This window comes from Beta vulgaris, chromosome 3 (assembly GCF_026745355.1).
Source record: "Beta vulgaris subsp. vulgaris cultivar EL10 chromosome 3, EL10.2, whole genome shotgun sequence".
Classification (NCBI taxonomy): Eukaryota; Viridiplantae; Streptophyta; class Magnoliopsida; order Caryophyllales; family Amaranthaceae; genus Beta; species Beta vulgaris.
This window is the reverse complement of record NC_079204.1, coordinates 49,756,083-49,773,118: the sequence shown is the minus strand read 5'-3', so window position 1 is coordinate 49,773,118 and position 17,036 is coordinate 49,756,083. Positions and strand designations below refer to the sequence as shown.

Sequence of the window (17,036 nt, the reverse complement as noted above, 5' to 3'; positions counted from 1 at the left end):
CACGATTATGTACGTGTCTACAACTAATAATTATTTATTGTTATTATTACTCTTGCTATACTTAGGCTATGTTCAGTTCACCTTATTTTTGCTTATTTCAGATCTAATCAGATCAGATCAGAAAAAATAAGTTCAGATCAGTTCAGATTTTGCTTATATTTAAAAATCATTATATCTTTCATAACATAATAGTAAAAATTCTAATAATTGAATATTAATAAAGTACTCATTGAGACGAATCAAACAAGACCCCACATGACTATTTTTTTCTTATATATTGAGAAAAATCTAAAAGATAAGATCTTGTAATCAGATCAGTTCAGATCAGATCAGATCAGATCAGAAAAAATAAGTTCAGATCAGATCAGATCAGTTCAGATCAGAAAATTTCAGGTGAACTAAACATAGCCTTATAATACATAATTTGTTAATAGTGTTACTGGGGGTGTTAACGAGCCGAGACCGAACCTGGCTAGGCTCGGCTTGACTCGAGATTGAGAAGGACCGAGCTCGGAAAAAAAACGTGGGCTCGCTCGAGAAGGTTCGCAAACTTCGGCTCGAAAAAGCTCGAGAATTGTACTTTAAAGCAATGGAAAAAAATGAATGAAAAATGAAAAAAAAACGAATGAAAATCGAAACACGCAAACGAATGAAAAATCGAAACATATAAATCACATGAATACGAATGAGAAAATCTCGTAAACGTCGAAGATCCAAGTGTTAAACCATATTTAATACAACATCTAATTTAAACGCGACATCGAAAAAACTCAAAGAACAAAGGTTAACTTGACTTGATAACCACTGAACCGAATGGATTTTCAGATAAGATATTTGATCCTACAACTTGATTGTTACCCAACCTAATTTGATCATCCATCGAAACCAAAACTAAAACTCGAATGAATCCAACTCGTAACAAGCTCAACTCAAATGTAAAATACACCTGCAAAAGACTCGATTTAAAATAAGCATAAATTTATAATCCCATTACTTACTCTATTATATTTAGGTTTCTTACCTATGAAATATGATTTCTTTACTTTTTCATTTCCACTCGGAGTAAATCCGTACTCTCCTCTCCATGTCCACTTTTACCTTTGTCAAAAATTCAGTTCCAATACCCAAAAGAACCCAACACACATACACACACACACCTCCACCTTTGCCAATACATGGCATGCGACAATTGGTAGGTACAACCTAATAATATACACATAATCACATTAGATTACTAAGCCAGGATAGCGACGACAAACCGCATACGTGCTTATCAATTTAATTTAACTATTATGTCCCCTTAATTCTATTGGACAGACATAAACCATTATTCAATAAAATTCATTTCTTTTCTAAAAATCTTTTAAAAAAACTGTACTAATTTTTTTATTCCCCTAAAATATTTTTTTTTTAAAAAAGCCCTCCGTTCATAGGAAATGGTGAATGAGAGAAAGAAAAGAAGCGCTCTTCTCCTTTTTTTCTACTCACAACTTTTTCATTTTTTTCTTCTTCTCCTTCTTCTTGCTTCTCTCTCTTCTTCCACTAGATCTCTGAACTCTCTCAACTCTTTCTCTCTCCTCTTCTTCTTCTTCTTCAAGTAGATCTCTGAACTCTTAACTTCTCTCTATTCACTTTCTCTCTCCTCCCTTCTTTACTCATTTGGGTTTTCTCTAGTTGCTGCAGTAGAAAAAGATTAAATAAAAAGGTGAACTTTTTTCTTCCTTCTATTTTTCTTTAATCTTGATTTTTAGATATTGATCATTTTTTTTAGTTGGGTAATTTGTTTCTGATAATATTATGCTTCTTTAACTTTGTATTTTGGTTTTCTTTCTTTTTATTATTGAGCAATTTTTTCTTTTGGGGTAATGGGTTTGATTTGTTCTTTTTGCTTAACTTGCATGTTTGTGATTTTTATTGTTTATTGTAAGTTTATATATTATACCCTAATAATTTCTGTTAAATGGGTTGTGTTTTTTTTGTTTATTTTTGATGTGGGTTTTTTTTTGTTCTACTCTTTTGACTTTGTTTCTGTAGATAAAACCTCGGAAAATCAGAAGTTTCTGTTGATTTATTTTTTTTGTTTTATTTTGTTTTGTAATGTATGTTGAGTGTCTCAACTTGCTGAAAGTACGGATTAAAACCCATGTTTTATTTTGGACAATAAAATTGGTTTTGTGATTAAAAAAACCCTTGTTTTGGATTTTGTTCTTCATATATAGAATTAAGTATGTGGTGTAAGATTTTATCTGAAAGATTAGGAATAGTGATTTTTGCTTATTAGAGACTATTGTTCACACGGATGAATCAAATTTGAACATCTAAGTAACATTATAGATCCATTAGAAACTATTGCATGTGACCCACATCCTCAATTCTATCAAATTAGTAAGAAATTGAAGTTGAACCCTGAGTCCTGAGACTTATCTTACATGTGTACTTTTGATTACCATCTTGCTGTCAACGAGCTACTAAATTTGCTGCAAGAGGGGTCTTTTTGCTTATGTTGAATGCTCTTGGTTGATTAATTTGTTGCGTGAATATCTGGTTGGCTTCTCTTTTGATGGTGGATCGTCTTTTCGAGTTTGTTTCAAGTTCAATCAAGAAGCTGTTCTTTGATTCCAGAGCTTTATCTACTGATTTTGTTGTCTGAAACTTGGTTATATTGGTTCATTTAACTTAATTTTCTATTAATCGATGCTGTGGAATATACTCAAGTTCGTTTTTTACTTGAAAGAATTGTTGGATCTCTTTGTTTCGGTGATATTTGTATGTGTGGATAGCAACAGTTTCATGTGTTTGCTTTTCACTTTTCTCTGTGATTTTCTCCCAAATCCGAAGTAGAAGGGTTTTATATGTACTTATGAGTTTGATAATATTTTCACAGATGGAGCTTTAGATAATGATATCATGTGGTGTAAATTTGGGTGACTAGAAGCTGTTATAACTCTGGCCAGCATTTCCTTTCTCTTTTCTAGTCCCCCTCCTTGAAAGATATGAATCACTTGACTGTTCAAACAGTAGATACATTTTCAAGTTTGCTTGAAGTTTCTGCGAATAATGATGTGGAGGGGTTTAAACGATTAATTGAGGATGATCCATCTGGACTTGATGAAGTTGGGTTGTGGTATGTTAGGAAAAAAGGATCCAAACAGATGGTCTATCAGCATAGAACTCCCTTGATGGTTGCTTCAATGTACGGCAGTATGGATGTTCTGAAATTGATTCTCTCTCTTGCCATTACTGATGTTAACCGATCATGCGGAGACGATAAAAGTACTGCACTGCACTGTGCTGCTTCTGGTGGTTCTGTGAATGCTGTTGATGCTGTGAAGTTGCTCCTGGAGGCAGGTGCTGACCATAATGCACTTGATGCTGATGGACATCGGCCTTTTGATGTTATTATGGTCTCACCAAAGCAGAATGATGTAAAATATGCTCTTGAAGAACTCCTTGCTGGTCATGGTTCTATCAGTGAGCGCATTTTAAGGCTTTCAACTACCACTTCGAATTCGAATTCACCACCGCTCTCATCTTCACCAGGAAATGGATCTCCTTCGTCTTATTCAGACTCACCACCTTCCCCGATAAACTCAAAGTTTGATGATCCCCAAGCTATATCTTACACATCAGAGAAGAAAGAATACCCCATTGATCCATCTATACCTGATATTAAGAACAGCATTTATGCAACTGATGAGTTCCGTATGTACTCCTTCAAAATCCGCCCTTGTTCTCGTGCTTATTCTCATGATTGGACAGAGTGCCCTTTTGTTCATCCAGGTGAAAATGCTAGGAGAAGGGATCCTCGGAAGTACCATTACAGCTGTGTTCCTTGCCCTGATTTCAGAAAAGGAGCTTGTAGGAGAGGGGATATGTGTGAGTATGCTCATGGAGTTTTTGAGTGTTGGCTCCACCCAGCTCAATACCGAACACGCCTCTGCAAGGATGGCCCAAGTTGTTCTAGAAGAGTTTGTTTCTTTGCTCATGCAACTGATGAACTCAGACCTCTTTATGTATCTACTGGTTCTGCTGTTCCCTCACCCCGCTCAAGTGCTTCAAGCTCTATGGATTTTGCTGCAGCAATGAACTTTATGCCCGGATCTCCTTCGTCGCTTATGTCTCCATCCACTTTCACACCACCAATGTCACCATCAGCTCCTAATGGCATTTCTCACTCTTCCTTGGCTTGGCCACATCCAGATGTTCCATCACTGCGTCTCCCGGGAAGCAATCTCCAGTCCAGTAGATTGAGATCATCTCTCAATGCAAGAGATCTTGCCGCCGAAGAGTTTGAGATGCTGCAAGATTATGACTTGCAACAACAGCAACAGCTCCTGAATGAATTTTCTTGCCTCTCTATGAATCCTAATTCTTTGAACCGTTCTAATCGCTCAAAAACTCTGAATCCTTCTAACTTGGATGATCTCTTTTCTGCGGAAAGCTCATCTCCACGTTACAACGATCAAGGACTGGGTTCATGTGTTTACTCGCCTACTCATAAGTCTGCTGTTTTCAACCAGTTCCAGCAGCAACAAGGCATGTTCTCTCCAATCAACACAAATTTCTCTCCTAAAGGAGTAGTTGAGCATCCATTGATGTCAGGAAGAATGTCTCCTCGAAGTGTGGAACCCATCTCCCCACTGAGTGCTCGGGCTTCTATGCTTGCTCAACGAGAGCAACAGCTTCATCAGTTCCGCAGTCTCAGCTCTAGGGATCTCGGAACCAACTTGGGTGCCATCGTGGGTTCTCCTGTTCATTCTTGGTCGAGATGGGGTTCCTCCAATGGGAAACCAGACTGGGGTACTAACACAGAAGAATTGGGTAAACTCAGGAGATCTTCGTCTTTTGAGCTTGGGAATAATGGTGAAGAGCCTGATCTTTCTTGGGTACAGTCGCTTGTCAAAGAATCACCTACTGAACTTAAAGAGAAGGCTGCAGGTACGACATCATCAACGGTTGACAGTTCTTATATGAACGAACAAACTGAAGTAGTTGATATGGCTGAAAGATTTTGAAGAACAATGTTACTTGTCTTTTGCTTTCTGGGTTTTATTGGTAGCAATGAGGCAAGATAGGTAGCAGAAAGAATGGAGCATGGTAAGCAGATAGAAGTTTGCTTTTTAATCATATTTTTTTTACTCTTTTGCTAGTTATGATATTCATTCTGACAAAATATTCTTGCTAATGTAGTTAGAAAGGGTGAAATCTTGTAGCACCATGTTTCTTGCGAGGCTTGGTGCTTCTCGGCCATTATTTTGAAAGGCTTGGCCTTGGCCTAGTCGATTTTGCTTTGTATGCTTAGCAATATGTTTCATGAAAGGAACAATATATCTCATGTATCTACCATCTCTTTTCCATTGAATTCATTGCCTCCTCATTTTGTAAATCATAACTCTGGTGCTATTTCTGTACATCATTAGTGAGTTAGTTTCTTCTCTATTGAGAGAAATATGCACTTCTATTTACTATATAATTTGGCTGGAACTAAAGTTTTCAATAAATTCACTTGTTTTATTTCAGGTCAAATATTTCTAAACTAGATTAGTATAGAGGTTGGATCATACTGAAGACAGAACCCGTGATTTTTGTTAATTTAGTGCTTGTTTGGGTGTCTTGATAAAGAAGCATGGCGAGTACGTAGGAATTGAAGTAAACATGAACTTGTTTGGTTGACGAAACAAAAATGGAGAAAGTTGCTTATCTAAGTCCTCTTGAAATAACTGAGTTTCTTATGATCAATCAAACAATTGTATGTACCTCCTTGGAAATGGAATTATAAGGGAAATCAACTGCCTAGGAATTATTACTTCCTATGTTCGATCACACGAAACTTAGATGTTTGGGATTAGACATGTCAAATTTAGTTTGCTGGATAGTTTGTGATGGGTAAACTTGGACTTGGTACAAGCCAAATTTTTATTTTTATTTTTTTAAGATGAAGTCCCTTGCCGGGTGGGGGGGGGGGGATTTGGGGATCCTTCGTTGTAAGGGGTGAGACTCGATCTTAGAATCTCTGAGATCAGAGGTGATGCCAACACCACTAGGCTATCACCTTCTGCTCTTGGTACAAGTCACTTTTCCAGCGGCTTTTAGGTCAAACTTAAACCTTTTTATTTTTTTCTCTGAGTTATTTCAAGTTTCGGGTTGAAAACATTCAAGACCCTAAATTTTTGTACATGTTGTGATTAGGTTTTCTCTCTAATGAAATTATGTTTGGTCTATCTTGGATCAAATAAACTCAAACACCAAGATAAGTCATGAGCTTGACAAGTTGACACTTTTTTCTTGGCACTTGAAATCACTTTCGTCATGGATAGCACAGTTAGATGCTGAGAATGTAATGAGGTGATGGTTGTTTACTATTGTTGTCTTGTTGAGCTTTTCTGTATCATTATTCTAGCTCATTTTGTACCTTTACAATAAAGTATGTGGAAAAGAAGGGTAGAAAAACCTTGGCTGAAAATTGTTCTCTTGTCTCATTACTTACTCTCCTTTGTGAAAAGAAACCACTAATATAGAGTATCATTGTGTCCATTTTCAACCCCTTAACTTTCGGTGCTGAAATGTTTTTCTCCTGGTAATTTTCTTTCTTTTCTTTTTCCAAGAAAAAAGAGCCATTGAGTTTTGAAAGTTTTACCGTATCCAAAAATGGTTACAAATGACAACATTTCATTTCTACGAAGAGCACTTCTTACTTCCTTATTTTCTCAGTTTTTTGTATTTTTCCTTTTTTGTCCAAAAAATGATCAATTAGGAGAGTTATTTCTAAATTCTAATCACTTTTCATCTTTCTTAACCACATATTGTGGAGGAGTTTGTCTTGTAAGAAATCGTCTATTTTTAAATTAAAATTAGGCAATGGTAAGCCCAATATTAAAAAGAAAATTAGCTCAATAGTGACTAGGTTAATTTCTTTCGTTGACTAGTTTGATTCATTTAATGACTAGACCTACTTTTATAGTAAAATTAGACCGTCTCCTTTAATAATTTTTGATTGTGGAGACTTGCTTCTTTGTCTATATTTGTTATTAAACATATTGAAGGATTTATGATATGATAAGTAACACAAGCAAAGGAATAAAAAATAAAGATATCATATCATATGTCATATGCTCCTTTCAACTGTTTTTGATCCTCCTTTGCGCTTGTCATCTCTACCCTATATTGTTGAAACTTGTTTCTTTGTCTATATTTTGTTATCAAACACATTGAAGGACTTGTAACATGATAGAAAGTAATACATGCAAAGGAATCAAAAAAAGGTAACATATCATATCATATGCCAAATGCTCCTTTCAACTGTTTTTATCCCCCTCGGCTCTTGTCATCTCTATCCCTATTGTTGAGACTTGCTTTTTTGTCTAAAATTTGTTGTTAAACACATCGAAGGATTTATATTATGATAGAAAGTAAAAGTAACAAAAACAAACGAATAAAAAAAGGTAACATATTTTTATCGTATCATATGCAATGCTCCTTTCAACTGCTTTTGATCTTGGTCTACACTTGTCATATCTCTTTACAATTCTTCTTTCCCTATCAAAATTATGGGAATATTTGATACAACGGGTGAAAGTTCATAGTTTATGGATTCTTCACATTTACATCAACAATGTATACATTATGTATTGTTCATAATTTGTCTCATGCCTTTTGAAAATATGTACTTTAACATAATAAACATTGAGATCAATTAGATGATTAATCTTTTAGTTGTATTTCCTATTATTGTAACTTATATTTGATTATTTTATTTTGATCTGATAATATAGACTAAGGTCTAAGGATAAGCAAGTTTTATATGCTCGGTCAATAAGAGTTAACTCCTCCCAATTGTTACCTATTGCTAAATTAAATAGGATACCTTTAGGTTTTAAGGTCGCAAATAAGTACAGCACCCAAGTGCATGTAGAGCATGGTGCACCCTTTTTTAAACTACGTCGTTTTATCATTTTTAGAGTCTATAATTTTAAAAAATTATTGTTATTTGTTTCCTTAAATTTTGAAAGTAAAGATTCCTTTTTCAAATTTAAATTAAAAAGGTATATGTTCTTTTACCTTAAGTGTAGATGTTCATTTACTATATGTTCTTTTCATTAAAACATTTGTTTTTTATAAATATAGATTTACACGTTCTTTAATTGTAAGCCGTGTGTTCTTTTTTAAAGTAAAAAAGTTGTTGAAAAAAGTTCGTGTTCTTTTATATTAATTGTATGTTCTTTTTGGGTGCACAATGAGCATTGTGCACCCTAGTCCATAATCCACGCTTTGTTTTAAGGTTGGTTTTATAATATAAGGCACCTAAACTCTAACATCTTGTCAAATATGCTAATTAAATTTCTAATTAGTATGTATGAATTGTTAAACTTCAATATCAAATAAAAAGCGTAAGTGCATATGTGACTCAATATATGTACTATATATGTCAACAAACATATTGTCTTTTGAGTTTGTCTTGTAAGAGACCGCCTACTTTTAAACTAAAATTAAGCAATGGTAAGCCCAATATTGAAAAGAGAATAAGCCCAATAGTGACTAGGTTAATTTTCTTTCGGTCACTAATTTAATCCATTTAGTGACTAAGTCTATTTTTATATTATAATTAGACGGTCTCTTTTAATAATTTTTCTTGTCTTTTATGCACATAGACCCTCCATCTTAACAGATGCATTATTTTTTTTGAAATTTGTACTTACCTTTCAAAGAAAAAAGAGTCTTTAATTAGTCCATGAATTACTTACTTTAACGGGTTTCAAAAAGTCATATAGTGTACTAGGAAATGAAGAAATATACTTCCTCCGTTTCAAATTACTCGCTACACTTTGACTTTCACGTGTGTCGATGCACTACTTTGACTACTAATATCTTTAATTACGTATTACAGTAAAGTATAAAATTTTGATTTTCTAAAAATATACATTGAGACAAATCCATTAATATATTACATCATAATATTTGATTTTATCTAATAGTAAATAATGCATGGTCAAACCTCATTCATGAATAGTGGAATTTTCAAAGTGTAGCGAGTAATTCAAAACGGAGGAAGTATATAATTTGATTATGTTTCACTGTATTTAAGAAAAATCTTCTTGACTCCATATCATGAAATCCAAAGTGAAGTGTTTTAAAAACTAATCCAATTGATAAAGTGATAATTCTAAGTGAAAATCGATTATTAATAACTACTCTAAATTCTATTATTTATATTATTTGAGCAATTGCCCTCATCTAACGCCATAGTAATTATAGTAAAAGTACAATATATTAAGCCACTTAATTGTTATATTTGATATGTAAAATAACTAGTTATATATGAAATTAAAAGGAATGACTTGTTTACATTTGTCATTAAATTTCAAACAATATTTTTGATGTTTTAAGATGTAACTGGATTTTGGGCCCATAAGATGGCACATCGCACTCTTGTGCGATATGAAAAAAATGTTAGTTTAAAGAAGGAAACAAGTCTTTTTTTATTCATAATCACTAGTAGATAAAAGCACGATTTGCGTTGGTTTCCGGACCCCCATTTGCGTCGTTTTCGATATCAACGCTACAGGTCTCGACGCAAATCATCGAGACAAGTCTGGGTCGGTTGAATGTTTGACGCAATTGATGAATCATCTGCATCGGATGTTGACCAGGATCCGATGCAAATCGTGTCTGTTGCGCTAGGTTGGGCTTTAGGTGATTTGCATCGAACATTTACCCCAACAGATGAAAACACTTCCTACCACTTGTTGATGGTTCAGCATAAGAATGCTACAGAGGGTGCTTTAGGTGATTTGCATCGTACCTTTATTCCCAACCCAACGCCCACCCCATCCCTATTGAAGTTTTCTTCTAAAAAAACGACCAAAATAAACTCATAATTTTATGTAACCAAAAAAATCATCAGATTTGCAAACAAACTACTATCAATTTACCACCACAGAATAGATTAACATATCAAATGAAAGAAAATAATCTCCTAAATTCACTGATCTGAAAAAGAAAATATAAAAGTAACTTTAACACTAGAAACTTACTAAACAAATGAAAACTAAAACTAAACTAGAATAAATTTTACAACGATTAATTAGATACATTAGAAGAAGAAAAAAAAATCAACAATATATAAAAAAATATTGGAAATGACTGAGAAATTCAACACCACATCGTCATTTTCTTCACCAGGCATTAAATCTGTAAATAAATTCAACAAATGGAAACTAAAACAAAATTCTTCCTGATGTTTCCTTAACTTCATCAGGCACTCGACAGTAACACTTTGTTTGGTATTTTTTTCGTAAAGGAAGAGAAAAGAAAGGAAGAGAAAGGAAAAGAAGAGAAAAAAGGATACATGTAGTTTCTAATGTTTGGTATAATTGGTGGATTTTGGTTGCCATTAGTAAAGGAAAGGAAAAGAAGGAAATAAAAAAAAAAAACATGGGTAAAAGCTTGTTAGCTTTCTTTCCTGTCAAATTCCTCCAATTTTGGGAGGAAAGGATCGAATCAAGGATTTAGGAGTATTCTTTTCCTTCCCCTTCCTCTCCTTTCCAATCAAACCCCTCTTATTTTCTTTTATCAAACATGAGAAAGTTTATTTTTACCTTTCTTTTCCATCCAAATCCTTTCTGCCAAACAAAGCCTAAGAGTACATCACTCAAATTCTTGATGCTTCTTTAACTTCGCACAACACTCAATTTCAGCGGCAAGTTGTAATAAATGGTGACATCAACGACGAAACTCGAAAACCTAAATAAATCAACAACGAGTTGAGAGATGAGAGGCAAACGGTGAAAGCTTTAAAGAAATCAACAACAAAACAAGAAAGATTAAAGAAATCAGCGGTGATAGCGAGAGACGACGGATGAGATCTAGGTCGAGGAGTGAATTGAAGAAGGTGGGGCTTATATATTGTAAGTTGATTTGCGTCGCACCTTATGTTACATTGACGCAATCTATAATTATTTTGTGCATATGTCTAACTCTTATATGCGTGTTGACATACGAGAATCGACGTAAATCAATAATTTGTGTCAGTTGGAAGGCAAGGTTCGATGCAATTTTTTTTGGTTTCTTGCTTTAGTTAATTTTTGTTGAGTGCTTAATGGGAACCGACACAATTTCCCTATCTGCGTTGTTTGTCCTACTGTTCGACGTAAATTAACATTTTTGTACTAGTGATAATATGCACATAAATATTGTATGTATAAATTAACAATTTCCCTATCTGCGTAATTTTTTTGGTTTCTATTAAATATCCATAATACCATCACAAGACACAAGATATGTATCAAGAAGCGTCATAAGCTAAAAATTGCGTTGTACCTTTTCTTTTCTTTTTCCTCTCCACAATTTAGATTTTAGGTTGTTTTATATGTTTATCCAAAATTACTATAAGAAAATGTTAACCCAAAATTCTATTTTTTTTAGATGGTAAGATAAAAAAAGCATTAGGAGAGTTAAAACATTCTAATTAACTAATCTTATTCGAGCACTTTTATTGTTTCTATCACATCAAATTTTTACCCACTTTTCCTTATTATATGCTTTGTTAGGGTTGTGAGTGCGTAGCGGAAGCAAATTAAAGATGTAGAGATTGAGCAAAATAAATAGAGTTGGAAATATGTGGCAAGAAAATTAGTTAAAAATATGGACATATAATATTTAACATGGGAAAAATCCTCAAATAGAGGCAAAGAAACCCATGGCGATGAGTACCCGAAAATCCACTATATGAAAATAGGAGATTACAAGAACCCTAAATATTATTAGGGTGAGTATACAATAGAACTCTCACTATAGAAAAAAATCCACAAAAGAGTATTACAAAGAAGAATAGTGGATTAATTATACAAAATGAGTTATAAACAAGGATTGTTAATATGGTAAGAAGGCTTAGTATGTATGGCTTCTTGGATTTGTAGATGGTCTCCATCAAGTATGCCCAACACTTATTTATAGTTTGTATATGGCGGCAACATAAGTCGGCAATATACCTCTAGAAATCTTGAGAACTTGCAGCAAATTCATACTTCCAAAATGTGAAAGATGCCACGTTGCATCATCATGATCTCTCTAGAATTCATGATGTAATGCAAGATCTTCATAGATATTATTAGAGTGTGAATATGAAATAAGATAGAGCTAGATATTGGTTTGCACCATATCAACTTAAAAATTGGGCTTTAGAGAATATGAGCCACAAACCCAACAATCTCCACCTTGGACTAAATCCTTTATGTACTCGTCGTATAAATCCCGAATTGTATGTAGATATGTCACACTGGCCCAATTGTATATTGGGCTTAGAAATATGTGACATGCTGGAACCTTTTTTATAACGACATTGATGCCGAATCGGGGTTGTGTAGGAAGAAGCCATGATTGAAGATCTTTGTAATACATAGAGATTTCTATGTCTGACGACCTTCAGTAGTTCATGAGCACCTTTGGAGACTTTAAGTACTCCAACTTGAGCCGAAATCTTGCACCTTTTAGAATTAAGAGTGCCCAAAAAAATGATGTATTGCTTCAAATTGGGAACATGTTGAATATTAGACAGAGTCCTGATCTTACCATCATGTGTCTTGATCCAAATAAAGCCGATACCATGAACTTTGCAACAGGAATCGTTGCCCATAGAGACAAATTTATTCTTCACCGATTTATAATTGGTAGAGTGATCTTTTAATTTTGAGAACAAACATGGTAGGTACAATTGGAATCAAGCACCCAATTAGAAGTTCTACTTCTTCCAGGAGAAGTAGCCAAAAGAACATCATCAGATTCTATTTCACCAAAATCTGCTTGTGCGGTTTCTAATGCTTTTTTCTCATTTTCTTCTCTTTTGAGCTTTTTCTTTAATTTTAAGCAATTAGAAACATTATGCCCATGCTTCTTATAATATTTGCATAAATTCTTAGATTTATGCCCATTAGATATGACCCCATTTTTGGTACTTATTTTTCCATGCGACCTCCCTTTTACATTTAATCCTTTGGCATTATTATCATTAGAATGCACTTCAAGGTCAAATTTCTCTTTTGAGAGTAAATGAGATTTAGCATCTTCAAAAGATAAACTATCACTGTTACCCTATAACATGATTTCCTTGAAGTGCTTCTACGAAGGAGGTAGGGAGACAATTAATGACACGACTTTATCCTCATCTTCAATCTTGACATCCAAATTTTCAAGATCAATAATAATAGAATTAAATTCATTAAGATGAGATTGAATGGAAGTACCTTCGGCCATCCGAATAGTGTAAAGCCTTTCCTTGAGACGAAGTTTATTAACGAGACTATTAGTCATGTAGAGGGACTCGAGCTTCAACCATGGCCTTGCAGCAATCTCCTCGTGAATAACCTCTGTAGTACCTCGTTAGTTAATCACAATTAGATTGTAGATAACGCTTTTTCATCCAACTCTTGGCACTGCTCGTTAGTCATAATAAATGGCTTTTTCTTCTTACCATCAAGTGCACTTTTTAATCCGCTTTGAGTGAGAACGACCTTCATCTGGACTTTCCAGATGCTGAAACTGATCTTGCCATCGAATTTGTCAATCTCGAACTTTGTTACCGAAGACATCTTTAATATAATAGCACTCTAAACAACCTTTGGCTCTGATACCACTTGTTAGGGTTGTGGGTGCGTAGCAAAAGCAAATTAAAGATGCAGATTGAGCAAAATAAATAGTTGGAAATATGTGGCAAGAAAAGTAGTAAAAGAGATGGACACACGATATTTAACGTGGGAAAAATCCTCACATAGAGGCAAAAAACCCACGGACGATGAGTACCCGAAAATCCACTATATGAAAATAAGAGAGTACAAGAACCCTAAATATTATTAGGGTGAGTATACTATACAACTCCTACTATAGTAAGAAACTCACAAAAGAGTATTACAAAGAAGAACAGTGGATTAATTATACAGAATGGGTTATAAACAAGGATGGTCAATATGGTAGGAAGGCTTAGTATGTATGGCTTCTTGGATTTGTGGACGATCACCATCAAGTATGCCCAACACTTATTTATAGTTTGTATATGACGGCAACATAAATCGGCAATATACCTCTAGAAATCTTAAGAACTTGCAACAAATTCATGCTTCCATAATGTGAAAGATGCCACGTTGGATCATCATGATATCTCTAGAATTCATGATGTAATGCAAGATCTTCATAGATATTGCTAAATTGTGAATATGAAATAAGATGGAGCTAGATATTGGTTTGCACCATATCAACTTAGAAATTGGGCTTTAGAGAATATGGGCCACAAATCTAACATGCTCTAATCTTCTCCTTTTCGCTAATCTTACATGCTGCAGTGCACTTTTTTGAGTCAAAGTTTATCAATTTTTAACAGTATTCATTTAGTGATGTATAAGTGAAAAATTCTAACCTGTAATGTGTAGTACTATCATTTTAACACTGCTATGTTTTTCCATTAGTTTGGGAGACACAATAGATGTAGAGAAGATACATTATTCATTAGCCTTGAAACTATAAGGAAATAATTAAATCCCCTAAAAAAAAGAAAATATTAAATGCTAATACAATGAAATTCAATTGCATTTGGTTTAGCTGCAAATGAAAATGAATATTGAAAAACAATAAACATATATAGGTGATGATTATATGAGAAGACACGTTATTCATTTGATCTAAATTGAAATAGAACAATTAAGATACCAAGTGAACATTTATTTAAATTTGGCATTTAGAGTAATGTAGTTGGTAATACTTAACTAGTTTAAGGTAAACACTTATAGGTGGATGCTAGATTTGGATGTAACTCCGTAATTGGAGTGACTACAATTGATCAATATTTATATTTTACAACATAAGCATAATCCTATACATATTAGGAAACCTATCCAGATTAGAAATTGAAGCTCAAAATATATCCTAAAAAATATTGTATTCTGTTACATCCCCACAGACGGAGCGCGATGAGGGTGAATGCTGAGACTGGACTTGAACTCCAGAAATAAGGGGATGAATATTGAGGGAAGGGATGGGCTGTTGGGGGTAAGGGGAAGGTGCTGCAGCTGAAGTCTGGGCCAAGGAGATGGCACAGACGATCCTTGATGCTATAGTGGGTCGGGCCACTCTGCTGGAGCAGTTACGATGGAGGTTTGATTCTTGTTGCAAAAATTAATCAACAATAAGTGGAAACAATTATCGAAATCAAGTTCTTATTGAGCATTTTCTCTCCTCTCTTTTTCTCTATCCTCTCAGCCTCAAATGAGATCGATAATGGCAAAACCATGTGTGGAGAAAAAGAAATAGGAGAGAGAAGGGAAAGTGGCGGTGATGTTGGAGAGAGACAAGAGTTTCCTCGGAAAGTACGCCAGAGATGGCGACAATGAGGGATTTGCGATGCTGCGATTTCTTGCGCATTCATTTTGTTCTTCTATTGAGAGTTTTTTATTGTCCATTTGTTTTCTTCAATTTCAGCTTTTATCATTTTTAATACTTAAATCAAATCTCCGAAGACAGAAACTAGGGGGTAATAGTGGAAAAACAATTGTTTGGAGAAGAGAGAAATATTTTAGCTTTTTTGTTGCGTTTTCTTGTCGATTTTTTCTTTTGAGTGGAAAAACATTACTCACTCTGTCTTAATAATGTTTCTACATTTGTTTTTTCACACAAATCAAGGAAAGAGTTTGGGCCCACTGTACAGAACAACAATAAAGCAAAAATCAAGTGGGTTTAAACTCCTTGATTAAAGTTATAAGCTCAACATCTTAATCAGACATGTAAATGTAGAACAATCTAACCAAAAAATTTCCAGCAACATCGTCTTCATCAAAATCTGCAAAATGAACACATAATTGCTGGAAATTAGTTACACTACAAATTAGAGCAAAAAATGCGAAAAATAACACTAGTCCACTAACCAAAATCTGAAAATCAGTCAAAAAACACGAAAAATATGAAAATCATTCAAAAAAGACGAAAAATATTCCGAAAGTATAAAACCAAACTCAACATGAGAAAAACAAAAATAGAGAAAACGAGGGTTTTTGTTTCTAACATACAAAAAAAAATTAAAATCGAGATTTTGGAGTTAAGGAGTGAATTCACCATTTTTGAGGCCTTGCAAATCCAGATCTTCAATCACCCAACAAGACTCAAATCTTTATCTAAATCTTCATGAACTTGAATTTTCAGCCAGATCAACTCTTCAAGGATTCAAATGGGTTCGCTGGGAGTGAGAGAACAAAAAAAAAAACCCAAATGTGAAGAACCTCTAAAACCCAACTTGTGAACTAACCTCTTTTTGCTTGCTACGGTGGGAGGATTGATGAAGATGAAATAGTGAAAAACCCTTAATTCCTCAAACGACATAAAAATAAAAGAATTTGGTCTCAAAAGAATACAAGAAAGTCTAGATTATTGTTTTGGTGTTTTTCTTTATGGAATTTGAACTAGAATCAACAAGATCTGAATTTTTGTAAGGTGAGAAGAGAGAGAAAAGGAGTTGCAGAAGAAATGGAAGTAGGAGAGAGAGAAAAGATGATATAGCAACATTTAAAGAGGGAGGGAGGGAGTATTGTTTGGGGTTTTGGTGAAAGATAATATAGTTTCTTGAAAACTAATATAAAAATCAAATATCTTTAGTGAATATATATAATGACATGGAAGTGATAATTAATGACATGGAAGTGATAAGTAATGACATTATGTGTATTATAAATGACAGTAGGTAGTGTAATATTAATAAAGTATATAAATAAAAGTAAGTGAAAATGATATTTTGAAAAATGATATAAACATAAGTAACGATTACATTTTTTCACCAAGTACCCTAAATTTTCGTTTTATCCCGGGTACCTTCACACTTTTCAAAAATACACAGGGTACCTCTTAGTTTCTTGGCAATACATCAACATGGCCTTAATGACCTCTATTAGTCTTAACCCTAATTAGTCTTAATTAACCTAACTAAACCCTAACCTCTAACTTTAAATCCTAATTCCACCACTACCCAACCTTGTAATCAAGTGAGAAAAAGAAAGAGAGAAAGA

At 34.0% G+C, this 17,036-nt stretch overlaps 1 protein-coding gene and 1 long non-coding RNA gene across 4 annotated transcripts; one reads left to right on the top strand and one right to left on the bottom strand.

Annotated features, from left to right (window-relative positions):
- The first annotated feature begins 1,429 nt into the window (after positions 1-1,429).
- LOC104889280 (zinc finger CCCH domain-containing protein 30) lies at positions 1,430-6,479 on the top strand. 3 transcript variants are annotated; one of them, XR_789551.4, is made up of 3 exons: positions 1,430-1,705; positions 2,885-5,097; positions 5,521-6,479. XR_789551.4 is itself a non-coding variant. In XM_010674475.4 (2 exons), exon 2 carries the CDS (start codon positions 2,994-2,996, stop codon positions 5,013-5,015), a length of 2,022 nt encoding a protein of 673 aa, XP_010672777.1. In that variant the 5' UTR covers positions 1,431-1,705; positions 2,885-2,993; the 3' UTR covers positions 5,016-5,411. The 3 variants fall into 3 exon arrangements, 1 of the variants encoding a protein (XP_010672777.1); XR_789550.4 differs by lacking the exon at positions 5,521-6,479 and adding an exon at positions 5,191-5,411; XM_010674475.4 differs by lacking the exon at positions 5,521-6,479 and having other exon boundaries at positions 1,431-1,705; positions 2,885-5,411.
- Positions 6,480-11,628: 5,149 nt separating this feature from the next.
- Positions 11,629-16,647, bottom strand: LOC125496095 (uncharacterized). Its single transcript, XR_007272789.2, has 2 exons — positions 16,283-16,647; positions 11,629-16,190 (listed from the first exon to the last, which is right to left on the bottom strand). It is a non-coding gene; the product is annotated as an uncharacterized LOC125496095 (long non-coding RNA).
- Between the last annotated feature and the right edge of the window lie 389 nt (positions 16,648-17,036).

Bases quoted from the DNA above. Each gene is read 5' to 3' on its own strand.
- LOC104889280 (XM_010674475.4), top strand. From the start codon at position 2,994: ATGAATCACTTGACTGTTCAAACAGTAGATACATTTTCAAGTTTGCTT.